The 18068-nt window shown below is 34.5% G+C and overlaps 2 protein-coding genes across 4 annotated transcripts; one reads left to right on the top strand and one right to left on the bottom strand.

The window, feature by feature from the left end:
- The first annotated feature begins 1061 nt into the window (after positions 1-1061).
- Positions 1062-3528, top strand: LOC104760485 (protein OSB3, chloroplastic/mitochondrial). Its single transcript, XM_010483407.3, is given in 10 exon segments — positions 1062-1446; positions 1448-1549; positions 1639-1777; positions 1905-2016; positions 2178-2290; positions 2391-2541; positions 2628-2692; positions 2793-2979; positions 3067-3131; positions 3235-3528. Coding segments are annotated over 10 exon segments (1323 nt in total). The 5' UTR covers positions 1062-1189; the 3' UTR covers positions 3367-3528.
- Positions 3529-3757: 229 nt separating this feature from the next.
- On the bottom strand, positions 3758-6511 carry LOC104760486 (multiple organellar RNA editing factor 4, mitochondrial). Of its 3 annotated transcripts, XM_087499353.1 has the most exons (5): positions 6051-6460; positions 5858-5955; positions 5700-5765; positions 4347-5618; positions 3758-4268 (listed from the first exon to the last, which is right to left on the bottom strand). In XM_087499353.1, exons 1-5 carry the CDS (start codon positions 6401-6403, stop codon positions 3913-3915), a joined length of 2145 nt encoding a protein of 714 aa, XP_087355479.1. In that variant the 5' UTR covers positions 6404-6460; the 3' UTR covers positions 3758-3912. The 3 variants fall into 3 exon arrangements, with proteins under 3 accessions (XP_087355479.1, XP_010481710.1, XP_087355478.1); XM_010483408.2 differs by having other exon boundaries at positions 3758-5618; positions 6051-6511; XM_087499352.1 differs by having other exon boundaries at positions 3758-5765.
- Between the last annotated feature and the right edge of the window lie 11557 nt (positions 6512-18068).

The raw sequence follows: 18068 nt of genomic DNA, 5'->3' as shown, positions 1-18068 counted from the left end.
CGAGATAATAATAAGCTACACCATAAATGTGATTATCATTACCTTATTTCCAGCTGCATACACACACCGAAGGTATCGTCGATTTGGGTTATGGTCGGATTTGGATGTTTTGGCCACAATTGCTTCTCCACACCAACATCTCTTAGGTACACCAACAACTGTTCCTCTTTCGCGGACATTTGTCGAACAGCTCGAAGATCCAAAGATATTGCTCATGATTTTGAGAGAAATAGAGAGAGTTTTCTTTTTCAATTTCGATTTTTAGGGTTCTTATTTGCCAATTTGGGGGTTTTCGTTTTAAAATAAAAGAAGAAGAACTCGGGTCGAGTTGTATGTGTTACCCGAGTTCTAAATTGATTTCACACCGGTTTAACATGGGTTTCTATCGGGTTTTGTACCAAAACCGTGTAAACCCAGTCTTATGGGAAAATAAGCAGAGAAGTATGGATTCGGGGGGATATAGACCGAACATATAAGTCTGAAAGAGAACTGGTAAAATATCAAAGATCGATGGAGAACTGGCAAGCTATGATAGTTCCGATGGGGAAATAGTACGTCGGTCCGATTTTTACCATTATTCATACTATTGTATGGTGTTGTGCATACTAATGATTACTCCATACTACAATCCCTTCCACTCCATATTAAAATGTTAGTACGCACTATTTAGTATGAAGTGTATGGAGCAACGATTCAAAGTCTTTATCTAATCTCACAAAGATAGGTAGGTTTTAAACCCAATTAGGGTCATGATTTGTAAATGAAAGTTCTTTTTCATTTGCTATTCTATCGGCCAGGTCACTCCCTTTTCGACTCCACAAAATTTGTAATATTGGAGCCAAGTTTGGGACATCTGTTCTTTGCCTGATCGATCATAATAGAACAGAAGTTGTTGAGAGAATCAGATTCAAAAACCTTATTCCGGTGACAAAACTTTTCTTGGTTTCTCAATTTCTTTAACTATGATTTCAAAGACAAAACAAGGCCCAGTATAATTATTTGGGCCTTTAAGGCCTATTATGAAGCCATTTTACTTGTTTCCCTTAAACCCTTGGCGCCCGAAAAAATTAGGGTTTTTTTTGTTCTTCTTCTCTTATCTTCACGATTCTCTCATCTCCTTCTCCGGCAACACAGTATCACCGGAACTCGTAAACGGGATCAGATTCCTCTCCCTTTTTAGTATGAAACTATGAATTTAATCTCTAGAACATTGACTAGAGTAGTTACTTCCTCACTCTACCACTCGAAAGCAGCGAAGCTCCCCACTCAAAAATGGGTGATCTCGCAGCAAATCCGCGCTTTCTCAGCCACCGTCATCGGAACCGGAGGAGGAAGGAAGCCTAGGGCTAAAGCATCAGCGAAACCGCCGCCGCTTATTTCCCCCGTAGAGGAGAAAGAACTGACTCCGCCGAAGAAGATTGAGTACAAGCCGGAGATTTCGAATTGGATTCGTCGAGCAACCTGTTCAGTTCGGTCCTTGCTCCGATGGTAAATTCTGGGCTGGAACTGTGATTTCTCAGCGTTCGGGTTCAAAATCATCTAGTTTCTGGTACCCTTTTTTTGAAAGCATGAGTGTGTTGTTGTTGTTATAGTGGAACTTAGCTTAAGATTAATCAAAAGTTTGAAACTTTTGTTCAGGATTCCAATTATATTCGAAGGGGATCTAGCTCAAATCGCAGTTCAACATGTAAAGAAAGAGGATCGAATTCATATTTCTGGGAAGCTGTTTATTGATTCACCTCCTCCGAATGTTACATATACTCAATCCAATGTTCAGGTGAGTTTTATATAGGAAATTGAGTGTTGTTGTAGTTGATGGAATCAGTTCTAAAGACTAGATTTGTAATCTGTTTCATGTTCTTGGATTCATCTATAATATTATGAAGTTCGTTCATTACATACAGGTTATGGTTCAGAGTCTTAACTTCGTACAAGCTGAAACTTGTATTGAAAAAGAAGTTATGAAGAAGATCTCACCACCTAAAAAAGAAGTAACCAGCACGAAGAGACAGCCCGGTATGTTTATATGTCCTTATTATTTTGTATCTTTCAACCAGTGACTCTGCTATGTCATGATTAAGTCTTTATATAGTGTTCTGGTCAACGTGATTCTCTTTGTCTTTACACAAGGATTGGCGACATTTAAGTTAACGTATTGTGTTATATTCTCTTTCTAGCAAGATCTAAAAAGGTTAAAGTCATAGATGAAGAAACCTCTAATTCGTGGAAGCACCTTATTGAAAATCCTAAAGAGTGGTTGGATCACCGTGGGAATAAAGCTAACGGATTGGTATAGACACTTTGATTATGATTCATTTTCTCTTTCAGTCATGTTAGTTGATATGTTTGATTACTACTAATCTTTTGGTTCTCGATTTTCTCATGGTTAGGTAAAGCCAAAACATCCTGATTTCAAGAGGAAGGTTGGTGGTTTTTCTTTGTGGCTCACCACAGCTCCTGAATGGGCTTTGCCAAAACTCGATGAGCTTGAGTTTGATGTCTTAGTCCCTACAGGAAACACCAAACTGAAACAACTTAAAGGTAAGTTCTCCTTTCAGTAAGTATTAGGTAAGTAGTGGCATTTTGTTATCATCTCGTTTTATAAGATGAGCTATCCTGAGATATAGGAGAGGAGTCTTGGAAGGATTTGGTTCAGAACCCAGATAAATGGTTAGACAACCGGTCAGTTAAGGTAATATATTGTGCTGCAGGTTATCTTTGAAGAATGAAGGAAGTAGTGTCTTCTAATCTTCGTTATTGACTTCCTACTTATGTTTTTGAACACGCTGTAGACAAATGTGAAAGCTCCTGACTTCATACATAAAGACACTGGCGAAGCACTGTGGATGACTGATTCTCCTCTTTGGGTACTGTCAAAGTTACCACCATTAAAGAAGAACCAAGAAAGACCTCTCATGTCCAATACAACCCCGCAGCTTGACGTTGTAGTACCTAATGGAAATCTGAACCAGCTTAAAAGTAAGTTCTTCTTTTAGCAAGTATTAGGTAGGTATGTGGCATTTGTATTTGTCTCACTTTTCTAAAACGAGCCGTTGTGAGATGTAGGAGAAGAATCTTGGAAGAACTTGGTTGAGAACCCGAGTAAATGGTGGGATAACAGATTAGACAAGGTAAATATATCATCTTTGAATCTTTGAAACCACTATTCTCTTTCCATTTCTCCTCTTATATTCATTTTCGAATTTCCCGATAATGTTTTTGAACCATATGTAGAGAACCCCAAAATACCCTGATTTCAAGCATAAGGAGACCGGTGAAGGACTGTGGATAAATAATTCTCCAACTTGGGCGCTTTCAAAGTTACCACCTTTAAAGAAGAACCAAGAAAGTCCTGTCATGGCCTAGTTTGTCTCGCAGCCTTACGTTGATTTTGGCCACCCACTATGTAAAAAGGCCGTAACTTTATTTATAAAGAAAATTGGTAGAGTAAATTGAGGATCCTGAGTGAGAGACATTATCAAAATGAGCACCATATCCATATCTATAGAAGTAGTTTTTGGTTAGGAATCTCGTAAGGGTTTTAATCTTCATTGCAGAAAATCTTATCAGTGCCTAGAAATTTTACATTTTTCACGTTACACCCAACCCATTATGTATTGAGCCAATATTTTCTGGCTTATGAATCTACCAATTTTAGAGTGAACTAAGTGCCTCGGAAATTACCGACAAAATTTGGCTCAGTGGTATATTACCACAAAAGAAATCTGCTTCTCTTAGAAGCTGCAAGTTTCAACAATTCCTGCTTAACTCTCATCTGATCTTCATTCTTTTATTTTAGTAACGGAAACAATGGAATCATCTATGCAACATATATACAGACCAATAACTGTGAACTGGAGACTTCTGTTTTCAAAAAGCTATGAGACAAGCAAACTGTGTAATTGCTTATGTTCAAGAATTTCGTTTTCTGGTATCAGTTGGGTGTGCCGGATTGTTGTTGCTCCAGTCACCTGCTACATTTCTCTGATCCACTTGTTGAAATGTTTCATTCTGCCGGTGTCCTGTATAACCTTGTGCAAATCCTGTATTTCCTGCTGATCCATGTGTAGGACCATAGACTCCACCGTTCTGCATATTGTAATTCGCTGGTTTCACTTCAGATGTCCCTTGACCGTAACTGCCTGGTGTTGCTTGATTGTAGTTTCCATGGTATGGAGGCGCTGGTGCTCCCTGGCCTTGATTGTAACTAGCCTGATATGAAGGCATTCCATATCCTTGACCTTGCCATTGCCCAGGGATTTGAGTTCCTTGGCCTTGATTGTAACTACCCTGATATGAAGGCATTCCACATCCTTGACAGCGACATTGTCCAGGGAACGGAGTACCTTGGCCATGATTGTAACTAAGCTGATATTGAGGCATTTGATTTCCTTGGCCTTGAGGGGGTCCAGGATACCACTGTCCAAACTGTGCAGGACCATAGTGTCCACCGTTCTGTGGACTGTAATTCCATTGACCTCCTTGGTTGTAATTTGGTTGTGGCCCTTGGAGAAAGCTGCCATGTGGTGGTCCTTGGTTGTAGTTCACAAACTGCCAATGACCATAATTGCCTGGTGTTACTTGGTATGGAGGCACGGGAGCTCCCAAGCCTTGGCTGTAACCCATCTGATATGAAGGTATTTGAGCTTCTTGGCCTTGTCCTGGTAGCGGAGTTCCCTGGCCTTGGTTGTAACTCCCTTGATATGGAGACAATAACTGACCTCCTTGACCTTGCCCGTATCCAGGATACCCATGTCCAAATCCTGGACTTCCTGCTCCTTGTGCAGAACCGTAGTTTCCAACACTCTGTGGAGTGTAATTCCCTTGGCCAATTTGGTTGTAATTTTCTGGCGTCCCTTGGACACAGTTTGCTTGTGGTGCTCCTTGGCTGTAGTGCACAGATGCTCCTTGACGGGGTCCTTGAGCGTAATTGTTTGGTAATCCTTGGTATGGAGGTGTCTGAGGTCCTTGACCTTGGCTGTAACCCACCTGATTAGAAGGTATTTGACTTCCTTGACCTTGTCTTTGTCCAGGGACTGGTTTGTTACCAGGCATTTGACTTCCTTGAGCTTGTCCTTGTCTTAGGGTCGGGGTTTCTTGGCCTTGCTTGAAACTACCCTGAAATGAAGGTACTTGACTTTGCTGAGCTTGCCCTTGTCCATGATTACGTATATCTTGGCCTTCCTTGACACTCCCTTGGAATGAAGGCATTTCACTTCTTTGAGTTTGCCCTTGACCTACAGACGGAGTTCCCTGGCTTTGTTTGAAACTCCCTTGAAATGAAGGCATTCGGCTTCCTTCACCTCGACTTTGCCCTTGTACTGGAATTGGCATTCGACTTCTTTGACCTTCCCCTTTCCCTTGTCCTGGGATTGACGTTCGAGTTCCTTGACCTTGCCCCTGTCCTAGAGCCAGAGTTCCTTCCCTTTGCTTCAAACTCCTCTGATCTGGAGGCACTTCAATCATCTGAGCTAGCTCTTCTCCTGGGGTTAGACCCTGATCTGAACTCGCTTCACTTCTTTGAGCTGTATCTTGTCCCTTCTCCAAAGAATCAAAACCTTCTTTAGTAGGAACAGGAACTGGCCCAGGTGTAATCATTCCATTCTCATATTTATCTCCTGAAAAAAACCAAAACACAAAAAAACGTAACTTTCCCACAATAAGATATAAAAACTCCACAAAACAAACAAGAAACATACCTCCATACACCTTATTCTCAGCATCAACATAAGAATCAGGAATTATGTACTGCACACCAGGCAAATCTGTTTATAATAAACACCACACCACAAAAACTGTCAACAAAATACTAATTCCATCCAACAAATGCTTTCACATACATATATCATTTCATTACCTCTAAACTTTTCTACTTCTCCTATAGTCATTGTTGCTTGAAACCCTTGGTAACTTGTTGTGCAAATTGCATATATCTTCTTCTTAGCTTCTTCCAAACTGAACAAAATAATATAAATACTCAAAAAATTTACAAAAGCTTAACATTGTAAAATCGAAATTAACAACAACAAAAAAATCAAGAGATTACGAACCTTAAACCAAGTCCTTTAGCACAAGTTTGCTCAAAAGTCGAAACCATTTCATCTCTAGATGGGAGATTATCTTTGGGGAAGTTCATAGTGATTAACCAATGATTAAAATCGCATCCTTCGTTATCAGGAGTGAGCGAGTCTTCTCCGGTGTAAGGATCGTACTGATACTGAGCCGTCGAGAACAACCTCGTCGGAGATCGATTTGATTCCGTCGATTGCTTCACCGCGGAACTCGGTAAGAACGATGAGACGGGAGTGATAAAACCGGAGGGACGAGATCGAGTAAAGGATCGATGGAAATAGGAAGGTGCGGCGACTAGAACTCGCCGGAGACGGTGCGAGAGCATGGCCATTGATGCCGGAGATTGAGAATTACGCCGGCTTGGTTTAAACACAGTGACTGATGGGTTTAGTTTAGGCCTTTTTAGGGCTTTCGAGTGGTTTTTTACTAATTAATATTTATTTATTAAAAAGCCCCTTATCTTTTGAAGTTATTTTGAACCTTGACACAAATTTTCAGAATTATCAACATTTTCCCGCGTCTATAATTTATAAAACGACGCCGTCTTCTTCTTCTTGAGGTTACTATATTTTTCTTAGCTGCTAGGTCGCATCAAGAGTGGTGTTTTGTTTCGAAAGCTCTAAGACAAGTTAAGTTATAGTTATAGGATAAATTTCAGGTTACATAATTTACGAGGTGCGTTGCACGGATTTATTTATATTATATCTTATTATATAAACTTTGATCCTCAAAATTAATAACTCACCAGATTGTGATACGTATTAATTTTAACGATTAGAGATCAGAGTTAAAAACTTACCGGATCATGACACGTGTCAATTTTAACGATTAAATATCACAGTTAATAACTCATCAGATCATAACACGTGTCAATTCTAACGATTAAATATCAAAGTTAGTAACTCATCAGATCGTGACACGTGTCAATTTTAACGATTAAAAATCACAGTTTTCAAGCTTGGTAAAAGAAAACATAAGATAATTGTAATCTTATTATATTAAAAAGAAAACAATTAAGATAAATATACTATATGCATCCATATCAAAGTTTCACTGTTACAAAGATTTTCAATCACTACATGGTAAAATAAATATACTATGTGCCATCCATATTTGGTCGTATAATTATATTATATAATCTAAAAAATTAAATTTTATGTCTTTGTTTGCATAAAAAAGAAAAAATTATGTCTATGGTTAGCCAATTTTGGACAATGAGTACTGCAACAAGATTTGTGGAGGCACATACGAAGAAAACGAAGATCATGAATAACCAATTGGCAGTCTTAAGAAAAAAAAAGCTTAAATTGAAGTCTGAACTAATATTTTTATTATATTAAAAATCTTATTTATATAAAGTTGGGTTTTCAAATTAGTCATTAACATGTTAAGTACACTGATGAGATGTTGACACATGTCAAAAAATTATTATTTTCCAAAACAGCTAATTAAGAAAATAACATCAAATCTAAATAAAATTTATATGTTTATATCCAAAAAAGAAATATTAAATCAAAAAAGAAAATTAACATAACTAATATATTTCCATTATATGTTACTTCTATTATACGTGTTTTCTCAATAATATTTTGACATGTATAAACAAAAAAGTAATTCACTAAGCATGTATATTATCATAAATAAATGGTGAATAACAAAATTCAAAAGAATAACATAAGTTATGCTAAAAGATTTTTTTTTTTTTTTTGAAACATAATAGGACAGATAATTAAGAAAATAACATTATATCTACATAACATTACATGTTTGTATCGAAAGCTTTGATCTTTGATTTTTTAATCTAATCTAGTTTTGTCGATCTATTGCATGGGTCTTTAATTCGTGCGGTTTTTTTAATAGAAGCTATCAGATGCAAAGAAATGAAATCGAAGTATATAAGCCCGCTAATTTAATCAAGGATAGAGATACTGCTTGAGGTTCCAAAAGTAATTCTACAGTTAGTAGCATTATAAGTTTGGAAGATAAGTCGGTCGTTGATGTTTTTGGTCATAAGTTAGAGTACTTGTCTTTTCTGAATAATGTTGATGATTTTGGTACTGAAATAAGAGCTTCTTGAACGAGTAATTGAGAAGCGGTTTCAAATTTGGGAAGTTGGGACGGTATACCAATGATATGCGAGGTCATAGCTTTAAGTTGTTTTGGTACAATTGGATATTTCTGAAGAGTAAATAGGTCGTTGATCCTTAACGTGATTATGACATATGTCATGTTTTGGATTGTATATAAAGTTTCTATTTTGTATATTTGAGTTACCATCCCGATTATAATTTTCAAATTTTTATTTTTATTATATTATATTAACTTTCTTTCAATTTCTCAACTTTTTTTGGGTTATTCATAAAATCATTGTAATCGAGTAGATAATTTTCACTAGTTGTTCATCCAAAATATCTTTGGAGTAAAAAAACTTCATATTTAAAGAAATTATTTCACAAAACAATTTTAGTAATTATAAGAACTATAATTATGCCAAAATGAAAGTAAAGTAACATAAAATTTGTTTAATTTGTTTAGAAGATATTTTATAGGTGGTGATAAAGAGCATACTTTAACAATAAAATAATTTTGGGTATAAGAACATATTTTTAATGGTAAAACATAGAGTAAAATTATACGTGGTTACTTATTAGATGTTTCTTTGATGAATTTGTTGCATGTCAAATACTTTGTGAAATGTTTTTTTAAATTTGACAATAATAATATTTGTAGTGATGAATATTTGGAAAAAAAAATTAGTGGGATAGAATTAGGGTTTAGATTATTTTAATAATTGTTATAATGTATTAAAATATATAAATATAAATAAATGTATGAAGGTAAATACAAATATTCTCTAAACTTAAATTATTTATATATTTACTTTAGGAAATAAAATTTCTTTATATATTTTCAAAAAATGTTTAAAGTTTAGAATTTACTTCTTCAACAATTTTTAAACCTGCACATCGTGCGGGCCCTTATCTAGTATATATATTTGGTTAAAAGTAGTTGTTGTTTGTTAATGGGTTTAGTGTTTTTTTTAAAAAAAAATTCGATGTCTAGGGTTTGTTTTATTTGTATTCATTAACTATATAATTTATTTTAATTGATAAATTTATCCTTTTTCTAAATTATGAACAAATTCCTTTGTGTTATTTTTATTGGGCATTCTTAAAAATACACCCTTTTTAATGTTCTTTTTTAAAAATATCCCTCCATGTTGGCTAAATATCCTTCCATGTTGGCTATTTTAAAAATTATCCTTCTTTATGTACCAAATGACAAATTACCCTTTCATTGAGTGACAACAATAATGTAAAGTCACCAAAATCTATAAAAATTTTCCGCCAAAAAATGAAAAAATTTTCCGCCAAAAAATGAAAAAATTTTCCGCCAAAAATTATTTTTTCCTACCGAAATAAAAATTTTTCCCTCCAAATTATGAAATTGGTTTTTTTCCGCCAAATTTTTTGAAATTTATACATTTAAAAAACCTTGTTAACGCTTTTAAATTTTTTTTAAAAGGTGTTTAAAAAGTTTTAAAAAAATTTTTAAAAGGTTATAAAAAGATTTTTTATAAGGCATTTACAAAGTTTTTACTAGGTTTTATAAGGTTTTTTAATCGTTTAAAACCTTATAAAAACTTTATAAAATCTTTGTAATTTTTTTTTATCGAAATGTTTTATCAAAATTTTTTTGGCGATAATTTTTTTTGGAAATTTTTTTTGGCGGGAAAATATGTCGGAAATATGGGTTTAGTTAGACCTTTTAGAGCTTTTCGAGTTGTTTTTTACTAATTATTATTTATTTATTATAAAGCCCCCTTATCTTTTGAAGTTATTTTTAACCTTGACACAAAGCTCCAGAATTATCAACATTTCCCCGCGTACAAAATTTATAAAACGACGCCGTCTTGTTCTTCTTGAGGTTACTATATTTTTCTTAGAAAGGTCGCATCAAGAGTGGTGTTTTGTTTTGAAAGCTCTAAGACAAGTTAAGTTATAGTTATAGGATAAATTTCAGATTATATAATTTACTGGAGTCATGTGTGTTGCACGGATTTATTTATATTAATATATATATATATATATATATATATATGGTTAAAAGTAATTGGGGTTTGTTAATGGGTTTACTGTGTTTTTTTTTAAAAAATTTGATGTCTATTTTGGGGTTTGTTTTATTTGTATTCATTAACTATATAGTTTATTTTAATTGACAAGTTTATCTTTTTTTCTAAATTATGAACAAATTCCTTTGTGGTATTTCTAGATCTCGGATATTTTGACTGGTTGTTGTTTCTATTTATGTGGCGTACCTATTTCATAAATTAGGTGAGAAAGTGAGTACTTAAGCAGAAATAATTGATTCATATAGTACTTGATAACACGTAATCTATATATACATTTTGCAAGTAAATTTAGCAAATAAATCATGAACTTGCCACTTATTTACAAGACTGCCATTGTATTAACTTTTTTGATTTACCGATTTTGATACCAAAAATACATTAAAATCGGAAATAATTAAAATCTGATAAATATGGTAACGAATTTAATGTTTATGACGATAACAAAAACCACATTTATAGGGATATTTCTATCTTTTTTTTAATAAAAGAATATATTAATTGCTTACAAAAATCTTTCTATCAATCATCATTTGCAATCTCGAATAAAAATCTAATAATAAGAATATTCCATATCCTAATGTTTACACGTTAAGTAATTAGTTTTGTAGAGATTTGTTTAGTCATAAATTTATAGGAGAATCCACACTCATTCCATCTCCCATATATATGATGTTTGCAAACATTCCACCGGAAATATATATGCTGATGACGCAGGGCGTGGTAGGTATGTTGGTGGATACCATGGTGGCAGTGGTCATGGAGGAGGCGCTGTGATGGATTTATCATTGGTGAATCGGCTGATGTTGAATGACCACAAAAGACTTATGAGGGCGGTAGCGGGACATGTCGTGGGTAAGTTTTCTTTTTGTTTTGTTCACTATTTTGGTTGGTTGTCTAACTTCTAATGTTTTGTGATTTTTTTTTTGGTTACTTGAAGATGTTAGTAAATGATCTACAACATGAGGAGTGGTCATGAAAATTGGGGTACTATTGAAGATGGAATTCTTCCGTAAGCAAGACACTGCAAAAAAACAGTGAAGGGAAGAATGATCTTAAGGATAAGAGATTATTGGAGTAACCTGTAATATACATAAATTAACTATAAATATTGTTGAAAATCTCATAAACACAAAAAAGCATAATTGTTACTTCTATAAGGTTTTTCATATGTGTGACGAAAAAAAGTTTTTTCATCTATGTTTGTTGCAACATTTCATAATTTAAATTTATATGAGATCTATGTAAGTAACTTTAGTGAATAGATTTGAATTAATAGTAACCTTATAATCATATATGATTTTCATTATTAATCATATTCACATTTTTTATATATATTTTATCATGATAATAGAATTTTCACAATTATATATTATTATTATTATTATGATAGTTTTTAATATTTGACCACCATCGCATTTGCGGGTCGATCATTCACACCAATTTTCAGTTACTAGATTAATCATTCAAAACAGTTGATACCATTAGGAGGTTAGGAGCAAAACCACCTGTTTCTGCAAACTTTTGCAATTAGAACCACAACTAAGTCGTTTAAACAAATCTATCATAGTATAACAACCTAACATATTTATCTGAAAATTTTCAAATACAAATATTATCCTGCGGTGTACCGTGGGTTAAATCCTAGTTTACCAATATTTTTAAAGCTGGAAGTAGTAGTGTTTGTTGGGTGTAGTTGACTCTTTTTTTGTTTCTGTTGCAATTATATTTATTCTCTCTTCTCGTACTCTCTTAGCAGCGATGGAAGGTAACATATATGTATGGGAGTCACAGAAAATATTTTAGGATATATATAAAGAATCTTATAAAAAGAAAAGAAAAAAAAAATCAAATAGGTGTCTAAAGTTGGATCATAGTATTTCATACCATCATTAGGTGAGCCCGTAAGGTCATGTACAACGGGCGTTGCTCAACCGGTTGCTTCCCAAGATTTTTTTATTAAAAATTAATTAAATAATATAAAAGGAAGAGAGAAATAGAGAGAACCGTTCTCAAAATTCTCGGAGAAGTAACACTTCTAAGTTTGATTCTACACATGTCATCTTTCTATTAGTTATAGAATAAAATATATTTTTTTCTGAGTAACGGAAAGAGTTCTCCCATTGTAAATGCTCTAAGAGAGTTTGATGTTTTTGGTTCTTTCCGTCAATCGTTTGCTATCTTGAGAATCATATTATCTGTAGATGTTGAACTTATAAGACTATCTCCAATGGTTTTCCCTATTTTTTCCTCTATAATAGAGGTGAGTTTTACTCCAATGTCCTCTATTCTCACCTCTAAAATAGAGATTGCTATTTTTTCCTTTATTTATAGAGGAACCTTTGTAAAAAAAAACAGGTTTTTCTATAAATAGAGGAAAAAATAGCAATCTCTATTTTAGAGGTGAGAATAGAGGACCATTGGAGTAAAACTCACCTCTATAATAGAGGAACTCTATAATAGAGGCAAAAATAGAGGACCATTGCAGATGCCCTAACAAACTTGTAATAGTCAAAGAGTTTTATAAAAAGAAGTAATACTTGAAGTAAGTGTAAAAAAAAAAAGTAAGTACGATGTTAGAAATAAGAATGCTCTACATATTTGGACGTTTGAAAGCTAAAAATTTGAAATTCAAGTAAATATGAAATTTAATTAAGTAATATTTGCTACGTTTTTGTTAAAAAATAACTAATGTTACACACTACATGAAATCATATCTATTAAACGACGAAATCCAGAAAAAAAAAAAAAACAAAATAATAAATGCTGAAATAGAGAAAAACAAGGGATATTTACATAAAAGAGGCTTTGTTGGGCCGAAACTTTGAATTTAGGGACTATTGTCCGGACTCTCGAGATTAGGTATTTTTTTTACAATTTTATCCTTATGCTCTGTATCGACATTCTCTTATTCTTCTCTAGACCAACACCATCACAAAACACACCCTCATCTCAGAAATCAATGAATTAAATGAACTTTGCTTTGAATGAAAAAAACTAAACCCTAAGGGGATAGTATCCAGGGAACCCAAGGGGCTCTAATCATAAAATCCAATTGAATTAAAACTTCTAATTCATCTCTAAATCTAATCTAAATCTGAAAATAACATGTTTTTTATTGACAAATCATGAATAATATTAATTGATAATCGGCGGATGAAAACTTTGATCATCGGAGTTCAGTTCTGTGACGAGATTCAACGACGTGAGATCCTAATGGTTTACGGCGGACGAAACTTCAGAAGACAGTTAGGGTTTTTTAGCCATTGGAATGGGCGGCCGTCGTAAAGACAAGAGTCATCAAAGAGATCTAACCAGTCACGAAGGCATCTTTCTTAAACTCACGGTGGAGATTTGTGATTCTGAAAAAAAGAACTCACTCACGGCGGAGAGAAGAGAAGAAGAGAGAAAAAGAAGAGAAAGAGAGTTGAGCGTTATGTGATATGGAAGGATAGTTTTGTCTTTTCAGTTGAAAATAAATACCTAATTCTGTAAGTCAGGACAATAAGTCCTAAATCCATAAGTTTCTAAAAAATAATGCCTATTTCTATAATTAATTCAAGAAAACAAAGCTGATGATAAAAGAGGCTGAATCGTTGGCTCCAACTATTAAACTTCAAGGAGAGAGTGCTACACATCATCTTCTAGGATATGATCAGTTTATTACTTTATTTGCTACTTATAACTATACATCATAATATATGAATAATAATATCTATGCAGTAATAATATCCCAAAAAAAAATTAAGAACAAAGATATGTATAATAGCATATGCTACATATATATTGAAATACGTTAATACTAAATAATATAAAATTTACAAAATTAAAAGATTTTAGATGTGTGTCTTACTATTTATTGGTAAAATTGTAGTTAAGATCATATTATAAATTCATTATTTAATTGGTTAGTAATTGCTGAATTAATCATTATCAATTCATTTTTCATTGTCATAACAGTTACATAATCATGAAGTGATCTTAGTGCAGTGTCAGGAGGTAAGTCCATTTGTAGAAGACACTATCACACCAGGGATCGAGTCATGCTTCCTACGATTGTAGGAATTTGGCTAATGGGCCGACCACCCAATGGTTGTAAAAAAAAAACAGTTACATAATCTATAAAAGAGTTATAAAATGCAATAATTAATATTAATATGTTTTATTAATTATTATTTTCATTAATCATTCATTGCAATGCTATAAATACTATGGATGTGACAAAAATATCAGGATAAACATTAAAAATTGCAATTAATTGAAGACAATAAAATTGAAATTAATTAAAATTTAGTGCCTTAAATATGATTATTAATATGAGAGTTAGAAATATTTGATAAAATGTGTTGTTTTTACACAAATAAATTTATATTGATTTAACCAGAGTTAATACAAAGAGATTCAAATAGCCAAGGTGGCTTTGATACAGACTCAACACAACAATTCACATTTTCACAGCCCAGTTTTGCGAGAGAATGAGCAGCTACATTATTTATCCTATTTGTGAAAATATAAGATACATGTTGAAGTTTTGAAACCCACAACTGTATATCTTGAAGAAGATTTGTGAGTGAAGCATTATGAAGACGTCCATTGACTAAAGGGGATGTATTCAACTGGACATTTTAAGTGATCTGTATAAAATTTACAAATCCTATGTTATTCAATCATGAAGTTAAAAAAATATATTAAAATTCATTATTATTGAACTGATGATTTAAAAATCTACTTTAAAATCCATTGTTATTCAAAACAGTTTGTGGATTTGAATTTTAATAAGTTTTAGGGATTCTAGATTTGAGAAGATTTGTTTAGTTACAAATACAGAAATCAAAATCTCATGGTTTTAGGTGTAATTTGAAAGAATTTTAACATAAATCATATAAACTACCCTAAAAACTATCAAAATTCCAAATTTCCTAAATCCCATAAAATTTTCCAAAATCATGGTTTCAATACACCCTCTTAAGTTGATCAGATTCTCAAAATCACCTTCGAAGACCATTGAACCGTATCCTCGGATCCAAGTTAATTGTATACTTGATAATAATGCATTTGCCTCTGCTTCCAAAGCCGAATCAGAATGAGATAGTTTTGTCGCTCCCTAGACAATAGCTTTTCCCAAGTGGTTTCGTATTATCCATCCTCCAGTTGTTTGGTAACTATTAGAGTCATAAGCTGCATCAAAGTTACATTTAAACATAGGAAAGGTAGGTGGTGACCATGATGGAGTTTCAGGATTTGCAGTTGTTCTGCAATTTCGTTCTGTCAGTTTAAAAGCAGTTATCCATTCATTAGTTTCAGCCAGTGAATTTAATTCATTAGTTATCCCTTCTCGTAAACCATCAAAGACTAGAGTATTTCTAGCTTTCCAAATTCACCATATTAACCAAAAAGGTGATAAAGTATCTTGGATGTTGGTGTGCTGATTAGAGAGATCAATCAAAGAAGCAATTACCCACTCTGTATTTGTATCTAAATGATTAAGATTTAGAGAGAGTGTGTTTGACATCCTCCAGACCATTTTAGCAAAAGGGCAGGTAAATAGTGCGTGGAGGATTGTGTAGTCCTCTTGGTTACATCTTGGACAAATGGCGCCTCGAATCTGTAGTTAATTGTTGTTGGCAATGCTCTCAATACAACTCGCAAAAGAAAATGTTTGATTTTTGGGAGGATGTTCAGCTTCCATATCTTATTCTTCAATTCTACCTATCCATGAGCTATATTTAGGACAAGATTAGGATAAAGAGGGTTGTTGATATGTCTATATTTTGTCTCTCCTTAGCATATATTTATCATGCATTTAGCTAGGATAACTGATTGTTTTACATCATTTTCTTAGTCTTTTCTATACACTTTGCATGTCCAGGTAGTTCTTGCATCATCCTTGCATACATTGTGCATTTCGGAGTATTTCAGGTATTGAGGAGATGTTGGAAGCGCATCCGTCCGAGCCATGCTCCCCAGCGTCCGTCCGAGCCATGCTCCCAGCGTCCGTCCGAGCCATGCTCCCCAGCGTCCGTACGAGCCATGCTCCCCAGCCTCCGACCGAGCCACGCTCACTCGTCACGCACCCCAGCGGTCCGAACGAGCCACTTTCACTCGCCACACACCCCAGCAGTCCGACCGAGCCACTCTCACTCGCCACGCTCTCCAGAGGTCCGACCGAGCCACTCTCAGGTCACCAGTTGAGCTGCACCAATCGAGCCAATCTAACAACACTCCCAGAACCCTCTCTCGAGCCTATCTCACAACACTCTCGGAACCCTCTCTCGAGCCAATCTCACAAAACTCCCGGAACTGTCACTCGAGCTAGTCTTATCCGCTCGATTGAGCCACTCCGTTCGAGCCGTTCCACTCGAGTGGAATTTAGCTTTCTACGTCTTCACCAAAGTTGTAGAGAATTGAATCATCTTTCCAATGTCGTTTATTTTAAGCCAATCGGAGATGTGGTTCAAGATTTATAATTGTTTTAGTGGATGTGTATACACCCAGCTCGAGCCACTTTCACCGACCACGCTTGAGCCACTTTCACCAACCAGGCTCGAGCCGCTTTCACCGACCACGCTCGAGCCACTTTCACTCACACCATTCGAGCCACTTTCATATACGAATCGAGGACTGTACGCACACCGACTCGTTCACACATGTTAGGAAGACGTTCCGCCTTACACGCTTCAGGAGATTCACAAAACCGACTCCTACCTTGTCATTTTAAGTTCTAGGGTTTTCCATGTTGGACTACTATAAATACTTTTTGTTAAGCCTTGGCTGGACATCTCATCTTTTATCTCGTTTTCGTTTTGTTCTTTTCTTAAAAGTTTTACCTAGCCACCATATACGTTCTCAGACTTTTGTAATCCGACATCTGGGAGATTATTGAGTATTTGCATTTGATTTCTTTTACAAGTTGTTCATCTCATTTTTACCTATCTAAGAATGCTTGTTTCAATGTTTTCTGGATTTGTATCTTTGGTGATGATTTTCGGATCTGAGTAGTGTGGTAGTTCTTGAGGATGGGATAGACTAGGTGGAGGATCTTAGGATGTAGAGTGTTTAAGCCTTGATTTGTATGACTCCCTTCTGAACTAGTGTTAGAATTACTAGTTTCTCTCTGATTAATTGGAACTAGGTTCGAGACATTTCCACACCCAAAAGGTGTTTGATGAAATGTCTGACCAACTAGTGCCAGAGACTTACGTTCCTAGCCTAAGAGATTAGTTTTATAGGATGTTTGTTGACATGAATGAACTTGCTTGTCATGCCTGCTCGACCATGTTTCTCTAGCGAGAGGTAGGTATGGAAGTGGTTGAGTCTGAGTAGCTTTTGCCAAGAGATTGGATTAGCTAAGTTGTGATGTTCATTGTTTAGGGATAGTTTGCTTCGTTTGATAAACACTCTGTAGACTAGGATACTCCACTGACATCAATTACTCCCATCCTTAGGACTCTTACCTTTTTGATTTTTATTGCATCCTGAAACCGTTTCTGATCCTGTTATTTAGTTCATGCTAGACTCGTTTTTGTTTTCACTCTTGTTTACTTCTTGTCATGCATTTTCGTTTCTAGTTTTGTAATCCATTTCTGTTTTGCATTTTCATCACTCTAGGTCGTTAGACAAAAACTCTTTTTTTGAATTCGGCTTAACTTGTGACTACTTGATTGCATTTTGATTGTTAGTAAAGTTTCCCAACTGGATTGACACCTTAAGTATTACAACTGCATAAGGTTAATTGAACCTACTAGGAGACACAAAAATCCTAGTATCAATTTGGCGCCGTTGCCATTTGAGATTCGTTTTGCTACATTTGAGATTTCAAGTTTTGCAAGATTAAGTTCTATTACACTTATCATTCTGAGTACTGACT

Source organism: Camelina sativa, chromosome 18 (genome assembly GCF_030686135.1).
Source record: "Camelina sativa cultivar CO46 ecotype springtype chromosome 18, ASM3068613v1".
Taxonomy (NCBI): domain Eukaryota; kingdom Viridiplantae; phylum Streptophyta; class Magnoliopsida; order Brassicales; family Brassicaceae; genus Camelina; species Camelina sativa.
This window is presented reverse-complemented; position numbering and strand designations above follow the sequence as displayed.